Source organism: Euwallacea fornicatus, chromosome 11 (assembly GCF_040115645.1).
Source record: "Euwallacea fornicatus isolate EFF26 chromosome 11, ASM4011564v1, whole genome shotgun sequence".
NCBI lineage: Eukaryota > Metazoa > Arthropoda > Insecta > Coleoptera > Curculionidae > Euwallacea > Euwallacea fornicatus.
In genome coordinates, this window is record NC_089551.1 from 3,666,573 (window position 1) to 3,691,675 (window position 25,103).

A 25,103-nucleotide genomic window follows, 5' to 3' on the forward strand; every position below is an offset into this window, starting at 1 on the left:
TCACATCATCATAGAACAAAAACGTTAAAATTGCATGCAACATTTTGACATTCGTCATGACTATCAAAACAGTTAGAAGCCAACAAAGGGACATTTTCGGAAACTCGGAAATGGCTGGGTTTGGCGATAGAGTAGTGTTTACAAAAGTTGTAAATTCTTGAATTCTGAACACGATGCTGTCCAGAAGATCGGGACACTCCATTTGAAATAAGGTTTGAAGTCATGCAACTTCAAAGGCCTATTTGGGCGGTTGTGGAAGACTATTTTCAAATTAAAATACGTCAAAATTATGTCAAAATTACTAGAACATGCAAAATTTATAAATTATAAAAAAACTTCCGTTCCTTTTTCCTTCTAACACCCTCTTAGAATGTTTTGATAGACAATAGAAAGGTCCGTTTTTTTTTTTCGATTGTATTCAAAGGTTAAAGAGGTAGCTAGGTAACAGCATAATATTGTTACAAAACAAAACTGTACCCATGGGCTGAAAGACCATATGGGTCGATGGCCCCTTTCCACTGGAAATAAAGATTTGTTATATATATAATAAAAAAACGGAAAGCTTCGTTTTTGCTCACAGGAACGACGTCTTCGCTACCAGATTCTATCAACTTTTTAAATTGAAAAATTAAAAAGTAATAAGTAACAAGTTTTACATTCGTATTACATTAAACTAAGCAAAACCTGAAAACTGAGAAACTATTTATTATCACATACCCATCAAAACCGTAACTGCAAAGTAAAGCGCAAATTATGATAAGGGTACCTCATTAGCTAGAGAAGATTTTAGAAGTCATGAAAAATATCAAAATGACATCTTTCATGATTATCAGAATATTTAGAAGCCAAAAAGGGGCATGTTCTCGGGAACTCAAAAATGGCTGGGTTTAAGGAGTGGACATTGTTAACTAAAGTTCTTGATATTTGAATTTCGAACACAGTGCCGCCGAGAAAATTGAGGCATTCCATTTGAAATACACAAGTTATTGAGGTTTAAACTCGCGCAAATTCGGAGGTTTATTTCGGTGGTTGTGGAGGACTTTTTTAAATTAAAATGCGTCAAAACGTAACTTATTAGGTCCCCTTTGAGCCCCAGAAGACTGATTCCGAAATCCATGGCGGCTAGCACACAATACCTATTTCCGTGGGACCTTGCAGCGGTCAAATGTTTCGAATTTTTCCGAATAACTCAAAAACGGTAAATTTGAAAGATGGGAAGCCTTACTCAAACTGACCATAAAATTTAACGAGATATCCCAAAATAGCAAAGAGAAATTGGGAGGTTTCGTTTAAATTAACAAAGTTGTATGTCGTCACCCTTTTTGGGGTCACTTTGTACATTGGAAAGTAATTTGTGAAAATGCGCCTTTATTGATTCTGTAATTGTGCAGAAGGAAGACGTTGTTAACTTTATTGCTATAGGAGGTGAGGAGGTCTGACGCACTATTGCAGGACTCTGTACCATTGGGCCCTTGATCGCATGTGCACCGATAAAAACCTCACGCTACGGGCCCTTGAACTACGTGAAATCCCTTCGGCTCGCTTCCGGTATCTCGGCAAGTTTTGCCGCAGTTTAAAGCTATTTATGTGCTTATTTGCATACAAAGTATTCTTTGCCGCTATCTCCCGAGTTTCCAGCTTTTACATCCCCCAGAAAGGGCCTTTTTGTTTGATTGGATCGCTGTCCGTTTTACCTGAAATAGAAATTCAACCAAATCTCTAGTGTGGGCAGTTCGGGGATTATGATTCCACATGCAAATCATTTGCGAGGAAATCTTTCAGAGGGAATTGTGGGATGTATCGTGGGGATTAAGTTTAGCGTCATTTATCTATCACCCCGGTCACAGTCAACTAACTTTCCCGTAGTGCCAAAATTCGACTTTGCCCACACATTGTAAATTCGTTGATTAAGGCTTTTCGCGACTTCCTATTTATCCGGCTTTTATAAGCCATTAACTTCTTACACGCTGCTGAGTAATTTACACCTAAAATATACTTCGACCCTGTAAATCACTTTCATACGTAACGGCTCAATTTATAACATGCTGCAGAGCGTAAACGCGAGATTTGTTTGCAAAATGCCCCAATGGGCGATTCTTTCGGGATGGCCTTACTCACTCATCAACTTTGAATTAGTTATTCAGCAGGAAAGCGGAAGTTTGTGCTCATGCCCATAAAGTTTGAGCCATTAAATTAAATCTTTTATTATTGTCCTTTATTGACGCAAAAAACTGTAGAGAAAAGAACAGCAGAGAACTTTAAAATTCTCAGTAAATATTTTAAATATTTGCTCCTTTCAAGGGCTTTTTTTTACCAAATTCAGTTACAGAAGCTACAGATGCTGCAGAAGTTGTAGTTCATGCAATTTTGCTGATGAAGAAATTTATCGCATTGCGAGTAATTTCATTCGGGTTTTCATACGTGTGTCGCCCGGTAGCCGCAGATTCCTGTTTTAAATTACTTCCTTAAGTCTTCACTTCGACATCTTTAAACGCAGCAAGTTGGGAACTACCAAAAGGAAGAAGCAATTTTCTGTTTGTTTTTGTTCATAAAGCAATATAACTCGCTCTGTCAAAATTTCCCAATGCCTCGATACATCATCCTGTAGCTCCAGATTTCTGCTGCAAATTGCCTCATCAGATTTTCGCTCGACATTTTTAAACCCAGTGCTACTAAAGTGAGAGCCGTAACTTTTCTTGAACTTTTGTCTATATTCTTGTTCATGACGCAATTTAACTCACTGAAAACGATTTTTTCCAGGTTTGTATATACAGGGTTTTACTCAAGTGCGTGGCCAAATTTCAAAGGGTGATTCTTTCAGTTATTCTAAGGCAAAAAGTTTATGTAGATATAGGTTGGGTAATGTTTCATTTTCACGATAGAGTATGAAACTTTTTTTAAAAACAGCGTTTTTTTTATTAAAAATGTTGTAATCCTTTTCTCGATTTTGTTGAAATTTGGCAACGTTACTTATGGTTATTATTGTTATGTGTGTTCCACTGACTTTTTTTAAACTTTTATATTTTTTTCGCATTAAGCACAGACATGGCCACCCAGATCACCTGATTTAACCTCGTTAGTTTTCTGTTGGGACTCTGGCAAAGTCCTTCATGTATAGAACTCCGGTCAATAGTGAAGAAAAATTTATCCAACGGATACGGGATTCATGTAATCAGATAAAATATAGGCCCGGAATATTGTTCGGCAATCGATGGTAAGGCGAGTTATTGTAGAATTTTGAAGTTGAAGGACGTTTTTAGCAACTATTGTAAGGTTCGAGGTAATTATTGTTGGATGTTTTTTTTTCAAAAAAAAATTTGGTATCATTTGTTTAATTGTAGTTTTAATAAAGCTTTTTTCTTAGATTTCCTGCGTCACCCTTGTGCACGGCACTAGTAAAAAGAGAAAAACATTTTATAGCTGACGAGATTTCTAATATTCCATCAAAAGCTCTTACTAAGTTTCACTGTCATATAAGTGTGCGTTTTCTTGTTATTTGGGATTTTTAAAAATATTTAAGGCTTAAAAAAAGGTGACACTCTCTATCTTGAAAACGAAGTACTACCGAACATATGTTGATATTAACTTTTCATCTTACAATCAGACAAATAATCACCCCTTGGGGCCACGTACTTAAATAACACCCTGTCCAATCTTGTAGACCCAGGTTTTTTACAAATTGCCTTATCAGGTATTTATTTGACTGAAGATACAGTGTTTCACTGAAATCGATAGGTTTATATCCCAAGCCACTTCTAAAGCCTCGATTGAGGCATACCAGTGCCCGGAATCGTTATGGGGATCTCGGAAACTGTAAGAGATACAAAGCCACTTATATTTAAGGTAAATGTTTGATTATCGTATTTTCATTAATGACTATTCGAGAACCAATAGTGTTTTTCTTTTTTGAGGGGCCCCATTTCTCCGTCTTCAACGAGCTAATTTTATTAAATTTGGAAGGCCGCCCATTAAACGAGACGAAACTTAACCAGAGCTGGATCAAAAGCAAAGTTTCTCATCATCGTCGCTATTGTCTGCGAGTTACCGAAGCAACTCTTGTTAGAGACTCAACTTCGCTGATTATAAGTTACCCTTCCTGTGGGATTATGGCAAAAAACTTAATAATAACCGTCGGATAAACAGTTTCCGTGCACGATGTCCATTGTTGAAGAATCAATTCGTAAAATAGAACCATTACAAATCGCGTAAAAATTTATAAAAGCAAAAATATTGAATTTCTATATCGGAAAAGGATGAAAGTTACATGGGACGAGCTTGGGTTGCACGGAAGATTTTTTCACCCGAGAGACATAAATAAAAACCTGACTCTAGATAATTAATATAAATTTTCTTCTTGGTGCTCGGCGCTGGTCTTTTGTTACTTTTATAAACCAATTAGTTAGAAAAATGGTCCTTTTATACCGAGTTGGCTTTATTAGAGACAACCCTTCTCTTAATTAATAACTCTTGCACCAGCAATGTACCTTGGCTCATGTAATTGCCGGGAACCCTCACAATATGCAGCTCCAGTTAAGTGCTGATGATGCATGTACTTTTATGAAAGCATTTGATAATCCCTTGTAATATGACAATGAAGATAATCAGTTTATGTTATTTTTATATCATTTTAAAAACTCAAGTCTTCTAACTTAAGTCCTTCATCAGTCGACTTAAATACAGTTCACTTACGTTAAGTCAAAGTATTTTTGTTCTGGTAATATAAGCATCTAACTACACTTTTTGAGCTATTTAACAAAACTCGCATGAAATTGGTATATCATACAACGTATCAATTGGAAAACGAACCACCTTCGATATTTCGATCCTTATAGAAAATATTTAAATATGCAAAAACAAGTCGATTTTATCTTCAATGGGGATATACTTTACGTCGGTTTTCTATTAAGTTGCATGCACCCTCCAGCGAGGGTGGAAACAATCACTAACATCTTAAATGAGAAGGGGAGTTGAGTTATATCTCGTTTAAACGGTCTTTCAATTACCTTTCCAAATATACCTGGTTTTTTTTTCATTGAAAGGACTTCGCAAAAATCCTGTCCAACCCGTAAACAAGATTGGGCATCAGCTGCGTTGTAGAAAAATGGTTTATTAATATATTAAGCGTTCAAAATGTCGTCCATTATTTTCTAAACAGTAATTAAGTCTGTTTTTAAACTCCACTCCAACCTTCACAAAAATTTCTACTTAAATTTCTTTACAAAGAGTTGCAATTAGTCTCTTCAATCTTTCCAAATCTCCAGACTGGATTTTATAAACAACAGATTTAAGACGTTCCCATGCAAAAAAATCCAGAGGTGTCAAATCAGGCGATCGCGGTGGACACTCAATTGGTCTTTTTTGACCAATCCAGTTACCAGGAAACCTATCGCGTGACCACTACTTCTAAAGGGAAGAAAATAGTGTGCCGTAGCTTCATCGTGTTGGAAATGAAGATATAAATCGCTATTACCAGCCGCGTCAACTTGATTTATATACTAAAATTATTATTATTAGTAGATCCATTACCCCTTCTGGCGGATTTAAGAAGGGCTGACCAATTAGGTTTTTCTTTACGAATAAACAACCAATAACGGTATTTCCAAGAATACATTTAGTCTTTGGGGATACTGTGTATTATCACCTCCAAGTAGTCGAGGCTTTTCTTCGCTGTGGTATCGGCAATTCTGTTTGCTAAAAAGTGCAATGATGAAAATCGTACACCCATCACTAAAGCAATTTTTTTGTAAAATATTTCAGTTGTTATTTATAAAAACTGTCACTGTTTCGCAAAATAGTCTTTTTCTATCGAAGTCATTGTTAAAAAGTTGTTAAAGGATTTACATTTTGTACAGGTGGAATTTATTTAACTTTAGCGCCTTCTTTACTGTTTCGTGAGATATTTCTACTTTGTGTGCCATAGTATGAACGGAGCTGGCTGGTTCGACATCGAAACAGCTTAAAACTTCAATTTAAGCTGCTCCATTCAAACCACGCATATGAACTTTTTTCTCGGCGACAACGAAACCAGTTTATGTAAACCTAGCAACTAGTTCCAACACGTATTTATTGTTTAAAATTAGTATTGAGATTTCTCTCATTAAAAATTTTCGCCGTTCGTCCCTCGCATTTTCCATATTCCTCATACATGAAAATTATCTCTGTTAATTTTCACGTTCAATGCGTACACCATTTTTGTTAAAAACCTTATAGACCCACAATCTATGCCTCGCAAAGTAAAATTTACGATAATAAATAATAATTTAACGAAAAAACCAAGAATTCCATCGTTCTTTTTTAAGCTAACGGCCTTACTCCTACAGTTTTTTCTGCAAGTACAATGTTGAAACAGATGCATTTACTAATTCAAACAAACCTATAAAAACCTAAACAAAAGTTTTAGTAAATAAAGTTAACGCGGCTGGTAATGGCGATTTACAAGATCTTCCTCATTTTCAACAAGATGGAGCTTCGGCATACTATTTTCTTCCTTTCAGGCAGTGGTTACGCGATAGGTTTCCTGGTAACTGGATTGGTCAAAAAAGGCCAATTGAGTGTCCACCGCGATCGCCTAATTTAACACCTCTAGATTTTTTTCTATGGTATCATCTTGAATCTGTTGTTTGTAATACTTGGGGAGTCGATAAAGTGTTTTTTTTTTTACTTCGCGAGTTAAAGGCTGGTAATAGCGTTTTGCAATATCTACATTTTCAACATGATGGAGCTTCACCACACTTTTCTTTCTGCTAGAGAATGATTACACGACACGTTTTCTAACAAATGAATTGATCAAAATGGACTAACTGAGTGGCCACCGCCATCGCCCGATTTAACACCTTAGGATTTTTTCTCTGCGAACACCTTAAATCTGTTGTTCATAAAACCCAATCTCAAATTTTGGGAGGATTGAAGAGCAGAATTAGAGCTGCATGTTGCGGAAATTCAAGTGAAAGTTTCCGTGAATGTTAGAGCGGAATTGGAAAACAAACTCCATCACTGTTTAGAAAATAACGGACAGCATTTTGAACACTTAAAACATTTATAAACAATTTCTCTACAATACAATTAATATCAAATATTATTTACGGTTTGTACTTGTTGGACTTAATTTGTTGAAAACCTCTCAATAAAAAAGAAAACAGGTACATTTGGAGAGGTAATTGAAAGACCTTTCTAATGAGGCATAACTGAACCCCCGTTCCTATTTAAGATTTTAGAGGTTGTTTCCAGCCCCGCTAGCAGGTGCATGCAATTTAATAGGAAACCGACTTAAAGAATCTCCCCTTGAAAATAAAATCCACGTATTTTTGTATATTTAGATATTTTCTAAAAGGACGGAAATATCGAGGGTGGTTCCCTTTCAAATTGACACGCGGTATTATCAAGAACCATTTTGGAATATAATTCTTTTCGTTCGTCCATCTCCTATACGAAATCAATGTCAATTTGAGCCAAAAAAGTCCCCAGGCTGAGTGAAGGGAAAAGATAACGCGGTTAGAACACGTCCACTCATCCGTGGCCCTTATCGATACCTCGAAAATACGTTTCTCATATGGACGATATTGTTATTTCGCAAACACGGTTTTGGTCTTGAAGGGTAAACGGACTTTTCCGTTGTATAAATTTGCCCAGGATCTGGACTTTAATTAACTAGACTATAATAAAATAACGCATCCTCCCTTATGTTTAGCGAAGCCATTAAGGCCCCCAGAGTAATTTTTACTGCCCCTCGTTCGCGTTAACTCCCTTTATGGCAATTTTAACGTCCTCAGCTGCTTGTTTTTTTTTCGAATTCAATTTACTTTATGGACGGTAAGAGCTTCGTTCCAACAGGGCAGACAACCAATTCCGAATCAGAAGTGAGAAATATAAGCATCGAGGCCGGGCCGCTATTCTGCGCATATTTCAAATAGTCTGGAACTGGTTTTCCAAGCTCTCTGTTGGAACACACCTACGTGGAACTTTTAATAACGTCACTAAGCAGGCTTGAACATGTTTTGCTGTACCACGAATTCCCGTAAATCAGTAGGAGGAAAGCGAGAAAAGTATGCGTTCTACTGAGAAACTATCGCAGGAATTTATGATGCGAATCGCCTGCAGAATGGGGTGGTTTATTAAGAGAAGAGCCCGTTAAACTATTTGGAAATTTACGGAGATGGTTGTTTTTCCAATCTGTCCGAAAACATAGAACGGGCCAATGGACTAGTAAACCCTCCCTATGCTCTGCTATCGACCGACAACAACTTATTTGTCGACTATCTACTTTTGTGATTTTTGCGAACTTTCATCATCAATGTTTCTGGAATAAGTGCTCCAAAGACCTAAAAACACGAAATCCAAAGCGCATACAGGGTGTCTCACAATCGATGGAGTACAAAAGTGAATCATAAAAATGGCAATTCCTAACTACCCATGCATAACAACCAAAATACAGAGAGGCACAATGAAAAATTATTTCGAGGTTTTCTTAAATAATTCGTGAAAAGAACAAAATTGACATGAAACTTGGCACTGAAAATATTCCAAATACTTTGGGTGTGGCAAGTTTGCAATTTATTTAAATTTTGATGTGTAAGATTTATGCCCAACGACATTATGACACGTTCCTAAACCCACAGACGTCGAGGAAATTGCTTAGTCGTCACAATCCCTCTTTTCAAGAAAATCTCCGGTAAATTTGAACACAAAAACAGTAGAAAATTGTTTCTTGACACTAATCCCAAGACGAAAAAAAACAGCTTTCTGCTGGTTTTCAATGAAAGAAAGTAGAAAATCGTCAACAAAGAAAACCTTACGAAAGCTGGAGATTAACTTCTTACTCAGAACTTTAGCCTTCTTCCTTTCTAGGAAATTTTCTGATAAATTTCAAAAAACGGAAATAGACAATTTTTTATTTCCTGTATGTAGTGAATACTTCTTAATGTTTCACAATCTTCCAAGGGGATTTGTGGTAATATTTCAATGCAAAAATGAATAAAGTTGTTTATACATAAAAATTCCTGAAACAGAGAAATGATTATCTAAACCAAAAAATTTCGAAAATTACTGAGAAACAAAAACTTTTCAAACGGAGAATCTAAAATATTCATTTTAACATTAATTTTTATTTTCAAGCAGATTTACACCCAAAAAAATATTTTTTCGGTGTTAACTTTTGGGAAACAGGAAGGACCACTTAGACCTTTCTTTCCAGTGAATTATTCGGCAGTTTTCATTAAAAAAAGGGAAAATCGCCGATGAAGAAATATCCACGAATATCGGATATATTTTTATTTAAAGCATTAATTTTCTGTTTCAAAGAGTTCTCTGGTATATACCAGAACTGGTATATCTGGTATATACTTCTCTTGACACATGTCAAGAGAAAAAAGTGAAAAAGTTTATCTTAAAAATTCTTGGATGTATGAAATATCTAGTGAATATTAACAATCCTACTATACCTAAAATTTTTTGTATTTTTCAGTGCAAAACTGTTAAAAATCTTTGATAAACAAAACATAGAGACATAGACGAAATCTGCTTAATCAGGACAATCCACTTTCCGGGGATTCTTTATTCTTATTCAGAACTATGACATTCGTTTTCAGGGAATTTTCCGGATTCGAAATTCATCGATAAAGAAATGTCAAGGGACATCGGAGAGTTCTCTTATTCGGAACGTTGACCATCTTTTCCATGGAATTTTCTGTTTGATTTAACGCCAAAAAACTAGGAAATCTTTCTAAAAAAATATCTGAATGTAGAAAATATTTCCTGCACTTTGACAGCCTTTTTGCACAGAAACCTCTCGTAATGTTTTATGGAAGAATGTGGAAAATTTTTGGGAGTAAAAAGGAAAGATATGAAGCAAATAAGTAATTAAGAACATGTGTCTCCAGGTTGCCCAATATCGTTTCTCCATTTCTACTTGAATTCTCTATTCGTTGTCGAACTTGCCATTTTTCCACAAACTTTTCATACATTAAAAGGTTTGTAAGTGTAGAAATATTTTTTCAACTGTCTAAATGACCAATAAAGTTGCGACCGAATATTCTCTGAAGAATAGTAAACAGATTAATTTTGGTTATTAATGGAAAAGTGGGGTAGTGCAATAGAATTATGTAGAATGAAAAATATTGAGAAATTTTAGTAAAATAAACGTTTTACACCCATCAATTTTGGGCTCAAAAAATCCTCAGGTTATAACTACAAATAGTAAAATATACATCTGGATTGACCATAAAATGATGGCGAAGGCAAGCAGAGCGAAATAGGTGCCCTAAAAACCAATATTAGATTTTCGCTATGAAGCATATTTTTGAACATTTCCTTGAAAAATTGCACTTGCCCCAATAGACCTTCTAGGCTCCAGTAAATTTTGGGCTCGAAAATCCCCTCATCTATATGTAATAGACCATCCAGGTTTATTACCAGAGAAACTGTAGCGTGTTGGGGCCCAGAGAGAGAAATAATTGCAACTTCGATGTTGATTTCTTTGTTTTAAAGAGCCGAACTCGCAGTTGCCCTTAACAATCTCCACTAATTATTCTGTAAAAAACACGAAAATGAGTAAGGAAATGCACAAGGCAAGAATCAATACAACATACGTCGACCTTAACTTCCCATATAGAGGGTGTTATCGAATAAGTGTCCGATGAAATGCAGGTGGTTTTTCAAGTAGTTTTAAGATGGAAAGTTCTTATAAACATGTATCCTAGCTTGTTTAGTATTCAAAATGCAGGGTATCAAAGTTGAAAAAATAAATCACATATATTTTGATACATCTTACACTCTCTTCCAGCTAATTTTACGAAATTTCCTATCGGTTTTTTTTTAGGATGAGAAATTAACATTTATCAACGATTTAAATTGTATCTTCTAGAGAGCGCTTCAAACAACCATGAAGGCTAGCTACTTTAATATTTTTGGACAATTAGCTTTAGATCCGTTTTTTTCGAAAACCGTTGTTTCCAGCGACGGCTATAAAGTACTCTTTTTTTAAACAGAGAAACTAGAGAAAAATATATTTTTACTCGAAAGGGACATACAGTGTAGCCCAAAAAAGTTACAGCTGTTTGCAATTAGCCTATCACCGGATTGGCCGGTGTGTTCTCTTGGACTGATCCCTCTTGATTTTTTTTATGGAGGGAGTCTTGGAAAACGTTTGGTGTATGAAAGACCTGTTGCTAGTAAAGAGTAGTTGCTAGCAAGGGTGATGACCGCCCGCACACAAATTTAAACGCACCTGGAATATTTCAACATGTTAAGGCATCAATGAACAGATAAGCTCAATTATGTATCGACCATAATGGCCTGTAATTTGAATAATTAGAGTAAATTTATAGTAAATAAATAATACTTAAAATAGACTTAATATCATTAAAACCGTTTAGAAAACATGGTGCATGTAAACCGTTTTTATTTTTTTGCTGGCAACAGATGCGTCGGATAAAAATAAGCCAAGTGAGCATTTTTCTTTGAAATTTCCAAAAATAATTATTATTCGAGAGCAAACAGTGGCGTACCATGCACGCACACTGCTAGTGAAATTAAAGCAACCTTTTTATAAAAGCAAATGAGCCGACATTAACTGTCGAGACATGCCAAATTTAATTTACACATCGCACGCGGTTTTGAAGATGTCAATAAATATCAGATTTTTTAATAAAACTTTAACACTCTATATGCTCCTAATGAAGCATTGTAGGAATACGGTCTATATGGGAGCCACATCATTTTTCAATGTACTGTCACCTGCTGAAATATAATGTAGCTCGTACGGGACACCCTGAGAAACATCGCATCGGTTAAACATTAAATTTTCATACGGTCACATCTTTCGGGCCTAATTTAAAACTCAAAATTAAATTGAAATTTGTGGAAATTTGAATTCCAAACGCCTTATTTAACATACACTCGATAACCGGCACATTTGGCAGTCAAATGAAGGGGGCCCGCTATGCGGCACCGTTCCCAATTCAATGTCATTTTTCTCCCGACGTCCCAGTTGCGGCGCCGAATGTAGGACAGCGTCGGACTATTTTTAGCTCAGGGGCCATCGATCGGGGGGGCCCGCGTCTCCCACTGCGGCTATTTCAGGAATGGCGGGTGCACCGCTAACGATATTCCTATCATAACCTTCACGGTTATGGTCCGACTACACAATCAGCTGATTTCCGCATGTTAATACACCTCATGAGCAACAGTATTTGGTACGATATGATAGAGCGGAAAACCTGCCTAAAATTTTAATCGCTAATTCATTATTAAATGGTTTCCTTTTCTTTCCGAAACGGCCAAGTATAGAAAGGAGCACCGAGATGGGGCAAATGGCGTCTGAATTATTCACGACCGGCTTCAGAGGATAATTTTCCTTTTTGCTCAGCTTCGAATTCCTTTAATTCGCAATCAGGAAGCAATATAGTTTCAGTTTTTAAAGCTTCATGAAACGGGGGACTCTATTAACAGAGCAGCCTTCGGAGCGCAAACACTATATGGGAAATACGCAGGTGTGAGGAAGCGAGGTTCTCAATAACGAGGTTGATGGGTCTTCGTAAAAAGCTACAAATGGGTTTAGGCGCATAATAATTGCATTCTGGAACACACTGTCGAGTTTTCTTCGAAAACATATTACAGGTAGAACTTTCCGAGACAAACAAAACTCAAATAAACGAGCAACGAAAATAGCAAGACAAACTTTAAGGGCGAAGGTAATGACGTAGTTCGAGGCAAGTTCGGAGTTGTTTAAAGGCAGCTTCGCAAGTGGAGCGGATCGAGTTATATCGGAAAACTTTCCCAAAAGTGATGAGTAAAGGCTGCGGGACAATGGGATTATTTTAGTCCTGGACTGGAGCAAAACTTTCACAGATAATAGCCTGATCATTCCATAATCCAAATGTATCTATTTTCAACATCGAGTAATGACCCGGCTCATAAATAATTATGCAGTATTTCATCCAGAATGGCATATAGTCGTTAGCCATATTTCTTCTCGCCAATAATCATTTCGAATTATTTACGGCCAGTTTACACCGCAAATGCACTCTCTTTGTTATACAGGGTGTTCGTCCCAGAAGCTCAATCGTGACGATCTGGATTGTCTCACGTACCCACTAGTTCTAGGCACAGCTCTATGGTTTCTGCTCGTAGTTGTGATGATCTTGCTGCACAGTTCATTAACATCGGGTTTATAAATGATGTCTTTCACAAATCCCCATAAAATAAGAGTCTAATTAAGAAGGATATGGCGAACGTGCCGGACAACGTGAAAGAATAGAAGAGAATACTGAGCTGTTTCTGTTGTTCCTGGATAGCGGTGTACATATGTGTGCGTAGTAACTTGTACATATCGCGTTTTTCTTCATTTGAAAGTCAAAAGGCAATGAAATGAAGAATGTTCAAAATTCAAAATGGCCCTTATAAAATACAAATTCATGATGGTTGCCGAAAAACTAATCGACGGATTTCAAACATGGCATCTAGCAACGGACACCTTGTATAGATAGATTACGAAGGAAAACTCGTTTACATTACGTCAACTACATGCAAAATCTCTGGAAAATATTGGAAAACTGCCAAGCACGATTTTTGATTTTCTATCAATTATGGAAATCAATTTGATAAATAAATAACTTTTTGTCCAAATCCTGATATTTTTCGCTTCCACAGCTTTATTATCAATAAATCAGAAGAGGACTGGTTCTCCTTAAGACAAATAAACGAAAACAGGTTCCTCGTTATCAAAAGAGAGTTAGGACCCTTCAATGTTCGGCATTTGCAAACAAACCGTTTTTATTAGCTTACTTATCCCCTATAAAAGTGATTTGCCTGAGGTGTTTAACAAAATTGATCCCTCAATCCGGCAATTTATCGGGACCATCGACTATTGGGCTTAACGGAAGCTTGAGTTATAGCCTTATATACTTTCAATTTGTCAGTTGATGGAATGGTATTTAATAATAGTCGACCTAGAAGAAATAAATTTTAACTCTATTTTTTTTTAACTTTTACCAGATAATTTTCTGGAAAGAAGAATTATTCCGGTGAAGGCGATCTTTTCTATCCAAGAAATTATTTTTTATTTATATGCAATCTTCTACTTTTTTACTTTCAAATCTACTAGAAATTTTCCTAAATTTTCCAGGATGTACATAATATTTCTTGAGTACGAAAAACTTTTATTCGTGAACGTTTTTCTATCTTATTCAACTATTGTTGTTATTGTTGTGTGTCGTTAATTTAGTACAATATTCCTTGGAAAGGCGAACTATTGTGATTAAATAGAGCTCCTCGAAATCTCTGGATTTTTACTTATCAAAGATTTTCTACATTTTTGTATTGAAAAATTAGCGGAAATCCCATTTAAAGAAAGACTGCTAAGATTAAAGAGATATTTTCTTCGTCCATGGATATTTTTAATTAATCAAGGATTTTCCACTTTTTCGGAGTGATGTCTACTAGAAAAATCCCCGGAAAGGAAAGTGAATGTTTATCAAACAAGGAATTATCTCCTACGTGCCGGGATATTTTGAATCGATGATTTTAATACGGAGAATTCCCAAGAAAAAATTTTAGTTTACCAATCACTATCTACATTTTCGCCTGGAATGCACAAAAAATCCATTGAAAGACGAATTAGCAACATATTGCAAAGATGCATCACTTACGTCATACTTGGGCTTCAGAACCCTATGAGAACTTAGTCTGAGTCAAATAGAGATGCAGAAGGTGGAAATTTATCTTTAGTTGTACACCTTCAGAGAATCGAGTCAAAAACTTTGGAATGAGTTTTATGTTCAGGTTAGTTCGGGATCACCCGAAGTCGAAGCCGCTAAAACTATTTTCCACTGCGAAGAAATCCAATCTAAGAGAATAGTAGTATTAAGAGCTTGCGGTTGAGAAATCACAAAGCGGAGTCTATGATAGATTATGATATAAGAAGAGGGATGGAATGCGAATAATAAGAAGATAGGAGGCATACTTCGTAAAAAAAGCAGCTTTTGAGACGATGAGAGAATTGGATGGAGGAGAGAGGACGAGACACGGGAGCTGGATTATGGAAAAAAGTCACGAAATTTGCGTCACATTGGGATAGAGTCCGGGAGGTCCAAGCAAAGTTTCCTAGATGGGTGAAGACTGGGAAGTTCCAAACAACAGTTACTAAACTGATGAAGGCCGGGAATTTTCAAAAACAAAACTACTAGGCGAATGCAGGAGGAAGTTTTCAAGGATAAAATCCTAGTACCGTAAAGACAGAGAATTATCAAACACATATATCAGAAGAATCAAGAATAGGGGTTCGTTAAAAGCGCCGAAGAAAAGCCAAGAATAAAAAAATATATATATGTAGATGGACAAGGGCTAAGAGTTTAAAATAACCTTCTTCTGAAAAAATACTACGCGGCGGTTTCTTTCAGAGATGGAGAACGGGTGAAAAAAGGGAAGAAATTTAAAGGTTCAGGATCCACACGGAGACCAACACGAGGCTATGTGGCTAAATAAGATCGTCTTGTGCTAAACCCACATGGCTTGAATGCAGATTATCTAATCCTCTATTTTAAAAAGAGATTAGATCAGGTTAGTTTCCTCTTCACCTGAACTAAACAGGGAGATTCACATTTAAACAAGAAAGTCAAAAAACGTCCACCATCAAAAAAATTTGAAGAGAACTTACTTAAACTTAATGCAAATTTGCATAGCAAAGTTGCTTCAGACTAGAACGTAGCACGTTCTAATATTAAAAATTTGCATGTCAAAGAAGGCTTTTTGGGGACATTTCTAGAACGGTATCGAAAGGTTAATTTAGGCCAATTTATCATTAAAAATTGAATTGCAAATTTGAGAAACGACTTATACTACAGTTGATAAATGGGTTAAAAGTGCGACCCCATCATCGTGCTACGCTGATCAATAATCTTGTTAAAGTCGCATACGTACGAGTTGAAATGAGACGAGGAGAATGCTAAGAGAAATTAATCACGAAGAACTGCCCGAAGGTTTAAAAAGAACGTTGTGTGAGTTTAGAGTAGTCCGAAAATTTGAGTTCTTCGGGGAATGTTAAGAAGAATTCTTCTGAAGGATTATTTCTGGATAATTATGGTTCTGCGTTCCCAATTTTCTCTCTTGATCTCAATTTTGTTAATGCAATTTACAAGGCAATACTGTAAGATTTCTAATCGTAGATTGCACAATTACAATCTTCCGCAGTTTTCTTCGCGAAACTCTAAAAATTCCCATCACACCTCCCCAAGAGAACGTGCAAGGGAAACGATCTCTTTCGATGTAAAGTAGCTTCTACTCGTGTCGTGTTTTCCAAGTGCGGTAACGACTTTGCTGAGTTCGCAATGTAGAACAAAATGGCGAAATGATTGCTGTTAAAATGATACAAAACGACTCACCCTGAAACTCTTTCCTGGCTGCAGACACTGACGTAACGATGTTGGCCACGTGGCCCATGACGCTGGCGAAGAGCAGGAGCCCAAATAGAAGCTGAAATTAATGGTTAAATCAAGTTTCCATTTAAAATGGTCCAATGGCAACACTTATCCATAGAAACCAACAAATTCGGGGCGCTGAAATAAGTTCTCTAACGTTTAACGTGCTTCGTTGAAATTTCCAGGGAAAATTGCTTTAGAGCCAAGTCCAATTTACACTGTCAATTCTCGGTGTCGGACCGGCTGCGAGGTCAATTTAAGTCCCTCGCTTTGCTACATTTAAATTTTGCCACTCTCATTACTTACCTGAAATATCACAAAAAGGTACTCCGGTTTGCTCCTCGGTCGCGGCAGGTCCCCGATGGTGGTAAGGGCCAAGGTGCACCAGTAATAGCTTTGCAAGTAGGCTTTCACGTGGTCTGTATCTGCAACAAAAACACTTAAAGATGCAAATAACTTCAGATGGTTTTACCTTCACTTGAGGCGGAGTCGCTGTAAACCCAGTTTTTGCTCCCAAAACCATCGTTTTTTAAAACTAAATGGAACACGCAGCCGTTCCAATGAAACACCACCAACAGCGTATGGATCAGATAGGAAGATCGAACGAAGTTTGGATAGTTCGTGTGTCTCTCCGTGCGGTCCATGAACGCCCAGAATCTGTACAATTTAATCTGAAAATGAGATTATTTTTATGAGACCATCAATTATTGAGGGGAGGTAAATTCACCAGTCTCGAAAGCCTTAAAATCGAATTGAATCCTATAGACAAATATAAAAAATCGAGCGGCAACAGGCACAGGCAGTCGATGTAGAACGTGGTCGAGTTCATGTAGTGCTGGCGCAGTTTGACCGCGTCTGTCTGCAACACCCCGTCCTCCAGATATCCAGTGCGAAAATGCACCAAGATATCCATCAAGTACAGAAAATCGGCGAAATAGTCCAAACAAAACCACACCAATATCGTACTCGCTGAAACAAAAGACGGAATTTCACCCTATTAGCTTTACGAGGGCTAAATCGTATTATGCCCCGGCAAGTGACCCTTGATATTTCCCTTCGTCTGTAAATAGAAAATAATCGCCCCCCTCGGAAAACCGCATGGGGCGTGTGACCTTCTTATAAGGCCATCAACCAATCTGGAATGGCCGCCTTAACGGCACAGAGCGAAAACGTTTTAAAGCTTAATGGAATATTAAACGTTAATCCGCTCCTAAAAGAATTACGAATCAAAATTAAAGGAGAAAGACACTCACAGTCGATTTCCCGAAAGGCAAATCGGTAGATGATGACCCAGAGGTTGTAGAGACAGGCCAGAGACACTATCATCGACCAATAGTAGGACAGCCTACCCGCTGGGTCGAACACGAACGACCACCCTGTAGATCCTGCTCTCAGACGTCCTGGATAGGAGTCGACACGTCGGAAGCCGTAGCGACTTTAAAACAAAGAATAACAATAATTAATTGCAAACTTTAGACCCAAACTAATGGCTTTGGCAATTTTTGATTTATTATTAAGCTTAAAGCGTAGCAGAATTTAGGAAAAACGTGCATTACTAGATGTAACTACAAAATTGAAAATTAAAACGAAAATGGCAACATCGTGTTAGGCATTTATTTGTCAGAAACATAGTCGATCCATAAAGCCTCCTGTAATGGAACTGTCAGTGCCGTTAGTCAAATCCTTCGGCAACGTTGTCACGTTGTTTTTAATCTATTGTTATTTCCTATTTCGTGTATATGTGCTAGTGGAGGGGGAAGATGTATTGTGGGTCACGTGAACTGTTCTTAATTGTAAAATGTTACACACTTTTCGTAATACAAAAAGCCGAAACAGTCAATTTAAAATCATCTTGAAATCTTCACGTATATACACTTCTAAATATCTCGAAAATCGAGAGAGGAAGCGATATGAAAATATGGGTAAATTTTTAATCAATGGAGCGAGGCAAACTGCACAGGTTTAATGTAATATAAAGTTAGTCAAATTGTGTCATTAAATTATAGCCTGTCAAAAAGAAGCGATAATAATACTCTGGCAAAGAGACGCAATAATAATATATCACAAACCATAAGAGATTTATAATTTAATTGAGACAGTGGGCGGGTCCTCAGAAATATATCCATTAAATTGATAAATTGCTACGTATGGTTCGCCAAAAAAGCACTGAAATGAAGACTTTCTTCTTTGATAACTCTTAAGGTTTCTGAGATTTTGCACCGTTGACGGCATTATCAGCAGTCTCGCGCGAGTAATACCTCCACGTGTGCCGCATGTCGTAATTAGAGAATGTTACCGATCACGCAAGTTCACCAATCTAGTTCCATTAGAATTATATCAACAATGAAACTTTGGTGCTATAAGCGATATGGCGATCGAAACATTGCACAAATTTTACTAACCAAAATTAAATTTCGTCGAAAAGCAATTTAATACCCGTCATAGCCGAATTTACATTCAGCAGGAAACTGCGGGGATGAAGTTCTGAAGAAGAAGTAAACACGGCTCCAACTCAACTAGAAGTTGTGTTGAGTTGGCCAAATTGTTGGTCTTGATAAAACTATTTTGTATTACTCGGGCGTTCGCAGCTCTAAGATGACTGACTATCTTTTGCCTGAAAGGCGATTACTTTTTAGCTCTAACGACAACCAATGAGCAGAGTACACAAAAAAACGAGGATTCTATGCCATTATTGGTTGCATCAAAATTACTTTTGCTTTCATAGGGAATATCGACGTATCGCCAGAGGCTAACCGCATGTAAATAACGTCATATACGGCGAGAAATATGCAATAAAGCGTCGCGACGTCGTGCAGGCATGAGCGCCGCCGGTCGACGCCGCCGTCATTTGGGACCGATAAACCCATTCTTCCAGGCTGGATTCAATCGGGGGCACGACTCGAATTTAGAGATTTGTCGCTGGATTTGCCTCTGGAGCTGCCAGCTTCTGTTTGTACGTATTAAGCCATGCATTTGTATCATAAATTTACCTTTCGGTGCCGTTACAGCTGCTGGTGCTCAGATGGTTGATGGAAGGGGGATTAGTACCGGCAGTTGAGCCTGGGGCGGTCCGCCAAGCCCCCAAGAGTGGTCCCTCGCCAGAGCTGGCCAACGTCACACTGGTAGGCAATTTTAACTTGCTGCGCAAGTCTTTTCTGGAAAATGTTCCCAAATGTCACCTTTACGGTCTTAGGGCAAGGGAACGTAAAATACCTTCTGTGTTTCCTAGACAAATCTAATTCACTAGCCGAACTAACATTGGCAGCCCTGTTCACGTAGGCTGCCGGTAAACTGTCACGTGAGCTCGAAAAGAAACCCTCCTGCTGGAAACTGCTTCGCTCTGAGGGACCACATTTCGACATGCCGAGCTTGCACCCCACTAAATCTTTGAGAAAAAAATTCATACATTAAAATAATAGAGAAGCAAAATGTGGCGTTTGGAACAACCGAATGGAAGAGCCAACACGGGAGTTTTTATACCGGGTGGTTAAATATAAGAGAAGAGTTCATACTCAAAGGGCAGATGGAAAATAATATGCAATCCTCGTTTGGCCGATTTCTTACTTACTTAGTAAACTTTGCTTTGACACAGATTTGAGGACTCGATTCACGCTCTCGGTGCTCGATTTATGAGTGGAGGGACGGGCGGGGGGGTTGAGTGCTAGTTCCAGGCCCCCGCCGCTCCCTCTCAGACGCTCGCCCACCATGCAGCCACCCCCCGAGGTGATGATTCCTAAATCATAGAAGAAAAATGTTTGTCACGCGTTACTTTAAAAAAGACCAGGGCATGGGCATGTGGGAGAAATACAGGGCGTAACATATCGTCATGGAGATATTTCAAGGAGCGGAAGTACTATGATAAATAAAAAGAAAAATGTTAGTAGGCCCATAGTCAAAACTGCACTATTTTCGTAATGCAGGGTGGCAAAGAATCGTACTTTTTCACATATTTGACGTTTACCTTACGTATGCCTTAAATTAAATTTTTTAAATCTTATATCTCTATAGTCTTTAAAATCTTCTACAACAAAGTATCAAGATCGTCAGTGGCAGCGTGTTATGTTTTTTGGGTCACATACTATTTTATGCTTTGCATCGGTTTCGCAATACCTTGTATGAATTCTAATACAACATTTAAATTCCGTTTTCGTAAAGTTCGAAAAGTCTTTACCAAGGCAAATTAAGAATATACGGGAAGTAAGAAAAAAATAATCTTCTGGCTCAGCGATCAAGTATCTGAAGCATTTCGTAACATTTAAACACATTTCTTAAAATTAAAGTAAATCTAAACGGAGACGAAATTGCACAAAATTGTCAAGAGATAATAATATGGACCAAAATAAACAAAAAAGTCTTAGTGAACATGGGTCCACGAAGTAACGGTTCCGGAGATATGGAAGGTTATTCTTTTTTGGAACATTTATTTACAATGATTTATTATGTACAAACAAAAGAAATTTGCAGCAAACACAAAAAACAAAATTACATAAGTTATTCAAAGTGCTCTCCTATTTCCAAGCAGGCACGACAACTTTTTAGAAATTTAAAACTTTTTCTAAAACCCGCTCATCAGCTCGGATTTGTTAGCATTTTGATTAATGCGTAGCTGCTGCTGCTCGAGACTATTTACAGAAGTCCCATAGACAAATGTTTTTAAATATTTTCAAAAAAGATATCTAAAGGGTTCAAATCAGGCGATCTTGCCGGCCATAAAACATATCCGCCCCTTCCTACTCTTGTACTAACGATTATTGAATAACTAAATATGTATTAATGCTGAACATAAGATCCAAAAATACAATAATATCTAAAAGGTGTTCCATTTAGAATTAGCAAGCATCGACTTCCGCTACAACCGAAAGTGCGACGTCATTGGAAATACTTTAGACGGGGTCGTCTCAAGTTTGTTACCAAACCGATAAATTTCGTAACTACGTTCCTGTTAACTTTCCTAAAACGTCCAATGACGGCTCTCGGTGGGACACCCTGTATGTCGAAAATGTTGCGTTTTTGTCGACGAATCAATTAGCATTTTTTAAATATTTTGCAGAGTTCTATCGCCCCCCCATGCTGCTCTGGTACATGTTGTAGAGATATCAGTTTTGGTATCCAACGCCACTGCCTCAAATTTAATAAGGTTTTGCAGTGAAACCGCACCAACCATGGTCACAGGATGCTATTGTGAACTTTTAGAGATATTAATCTGCGCCCCAAACTCTTGAGTAGAAGCTTGATGGAATCTTGATAATATCGAGAGCCGCGCCAAGAAAAACTGGCTGCTAATATCCATTTCAAAGCCTTCCGGAGTCGTGACGTTATCTGCCGTAAATTCATCAATCTATTTTGACAGCACTTTTATCCTTCATTTTTTCACTATTGAGCACCCACTCTTGCGCTTATGGCTCTGTTTTATAATGTTTCACATCCAGCCGGTTATCCATCATCTTCTTGCTCCTCCGGTACGTTTGTTTGCACAATATTTCACACACGTTTTGGGGGGCGCAGCTCTATCAACCGAATATAATGACGCAATTATCCCACAATCAGGCGATTTAAATAATAATAATTGTTGTGTTTGATGAGCAATCCTGGCCGGCACGTAACAATAAATTTAACCCCACGGCAACCGCACAAACGAACACAGCTATTATAATAGAGATTCCGAAAATACAAATTAAACCAAGCGTATCTCATTTATAAGCGTGTATGAAATAAAATAGAGAACACATGCAGGAGCAATAAGGTCCCTGTTTACACCGTGTCGTTAATTACACCACCATAATTAAAACGCCGGCCAGCATAGAGCAATATGCAGGCCATGTCCTCTGTCGAGGGTAGTTTGGGGTGTGTTCGGAATACATTATTATCATTTCCACGTAATTGCTAATGCTATTTTCTGTCGGATCTCATACGAGCAACTCGCCAAATACTCACACACAGGAAAAGTCTAGGGATACTTTTAAAAAAATCCCAAAACCGATAACTGTATACAAGGTGGGCGGCGAGGAACGCCTCGGAGTTTCATGACAAAGCCGAAAGATTTTTCTTAACTGTTTCCTTTCTCAGATCCATAGAGGCGAACTAGGTCTACGTTTTAAAATAGTTTTCAAAGTATACAGAATGTCTCAAACACATGTAATTGACCAAAGTTGCACTTTTTAACGGGACCCCCTGTATATTATATAATTTTTGAATTCAACCATTGCAATAAAATTAAGCGGTTTTGAAAATAATTCAGTTTTTGTCAAAGTGTAAGATAATTTTCAACATCCAATCTCTCCTTTCATATTTGAGTTTTTTGAAACAACATTTTAACAGGAAGCCAACAATAGACCAAATTGTGTGCTGCAATTTTACAAAAACCAGCAATCTGCATGGGGTGCTGTAAAAGTTGCTTCAAATTTGTACAACTTGTAACTGTTAATAACTTCTTTAATTTAAATGAGACACCCTGTATGTTGTGTTGCTTCTAAATGCCGAATTTACTTATCTGCCGAATATAGTTAGAGTTCCCTAAACCAAGCTCTACTGATTTCTTCAAAAACATGCGTTTTTAGAAAAATATCTAAATACACTGTTTCTATGTTATGCCACAGGAGATTGCAAAAATATCCATGGAATTTTGACATTAAGTTACATTGCCACCCTGTTTAAGTCTGTCGTATTCAGTTAAAATACATATACTGTTACACATGAATGCAAGCCCTTACTCTGTATACATATTTTCATGGATTGAAAACATCTAAAAGTAAGTAAACAATATTCTTGAAGATATGAAAAATTTAGAATTTGGCGCTCTGCTGAAACATCAGATTGATTGAATTCCATTTCCTCGATACTAGCTAGTGCTTAAAAAAACTGTGTTTTACCGTGGAACGACAACATATAACTCTGCATGACGTGAATCTAGCAGTAAGCCTTCGCCAAACTGGTTTGAAACCAATAGAAATAGCTGAGCGTATGAGTGTTTCCCAAAGTATCAAATCAGTTCGTTATGGAGGCGGGAGCTTTGAGGACCTGGAACACCAGCTGAACAACACCCAGGACATGGAGGCATTACGGTGCACCTCAAGATCGATCCTTAGTTTTAACAGCTAGAAAGCAACCTCCGATTGCCTGAACCTGAACCAATCTGAATTGGTTGCAAATTTACCACGAGCATACCGCGCAACCTTGGGCCGAGATACCTCAAAGAGCTAATACTCATAATAAAAGTAGAATTGAATTAATTGGGCTACAGGTTTATTCACTGATGAATCCAGAATTGGATTTCGCACAAACTCCCATTGAATAAGAGTATGAAGACGGTCTGGAAATGTTGAACGTTTACGACATGTCCAGAAAATCTATTCATACAGAGGTGGTGCAATAATAATATGGATCAGAATAATAATTTATAGCAGACCCGACCTTGTTTTTCCAAATCGGTTCCTAACAGCTCAATTGTAAATCGATACCATTCCTGACCCTACAGTCCGACCATTTGCTAGCTGTGTTGGCCAGAACTTTCGCCTCATGCATGATAATGCATCCATATGTCGCCGATATTGTAACAATCTAATTGACCAACGAAGGTATCGTCTTATTGCCATGGCCAGCACAATTGCCGGATCTGAATCGAATTGAGCATATCTGAGTCATGCTTCAAAGAAGAGTTTTGCCACACATGGCTAACGTGCATGGTGCCTTTCGATTCCAGGAGCTACTGTAAGAAAAATGGAGAAGGATACCATAAGCAGAAATCTACAGTATCATTTTAAGTGTGGACGACAGAATTAAGGCTATAATTCAAAATCATGGAGGCCATACTTTGTGTTAAATTTCATCGTTTTCGGTTGCTGCGAATGTTTTGTTCAATTACAAGAAGAGCGTTTTTAATTGTATTTACAAGTTATAAATAATTCATTATAAGTTAAAAATCTATCAATAAGAGCTTAGTTCTGTTATACAGGGTGTTTCCTAACTACGTGTAAAAAATTTAAAGACGTAATCCTCGACTGATGTTGAGTTAAAAATATCTAATAAACATATGTCCGCAAATGCCTTGTTTCCAAGATAGAGGGTGTTGACTGAAAGACGTTGAAAAAGGTTTTAAAGTTTTCTAAAGGTTTGGCGGTATTTACTAGCTTGTTTATTGTTAGTTTTTTTACTACTTCCACTACTATAAACAAGATAGTCAGTGTTATTTTGGTGTTTTACTCTCTAAAATGAAAGAATTTAGTTCTGTGTCCCAAAAATCATATTATACCTCAGTTTTGAAAATTTTTCAAATGCCTAACTACACTAATCAAGAAATGGCCAATATGGTTTTTGTTTACGACCTTGCTGATGGTAATTGTCTTTTCTAAAATTCAAACACCCAAATTGAGTCATTTTGGAAATAAAATCTCTTTTTCTTGTCACATTTCAACACCCTGTATCTTGGAAACAAGGCATTTACGGACATATGTTTATTAGACATTTTTGACTCAAAATCAGTCGAGGATTACGCCTTTAAATTTTTTACATGTAGTTAGGAAACACCCTGTATATTAAGTAATTTTTCACACTGTAAATGCATAACTTTAAATTAATTTTAGAAGAACTTCAATGTGTTTAAAAATATCCTTAGACTTTTCCATTGTATATAGTTATTTAGCCTGATGCGACACGTAATATTTGCCTCAGACAAATGCAAATCCCATATCGGCAAAG

At 37.3% G+C, this 25,103-nt stretch overlaps 1 protein-coding gene across 3 annotated transcripts in view; it reads right to left on the minus strand.

The window, feature by feature from the left end:
* Positions 1-25,103, minus strand: part of LOC136341968 (cyclic nucleotide-gated channel rod photoreceptor subunit alpha) — a 96,457-nt gene that overhangs the window by 29,789 nt on the left and 41,565 nt on the right. For 2 of the 3 annotated variants that reach the window (XM_066287384.1, XM_066287382.1), the window contains exons 4-11: positions 19,978-20,142; positions 19,623-19,794; positions 19,400-19,564; positions 17,663-17,844; positions 17,137-17,378; positions 16,882-17,080; positions 16,716-16,834; positions 16,374-16,464 (exon numbers count right to left, since the gene is read on the minus strand). In XM_066287384.1, coding sequence (XP_066143481.1) covers positions 16,374-16,464; positions 16,716-16,834; positions 16,882-17,080; positions 17,137-17,378; positions 17,663-17,844; positions 19,400-19,564; positions 19,623-19,794; positions 19,978-20,142 — 1,335 coding nt within the window. The remainder of the gene's footprint in view (positions 1-16,373; positions 16,465-16,715; positions 16,835-16,881; positions 17,081-17,136; positions 17,379-17,662; positions 17,845-19,399; positions 19,565-19,622; positions 19,795-19,977; positions 20,143-25,103) is intronic. The other variant, XM_066287383.1, reaches the window with a different exon arrangement.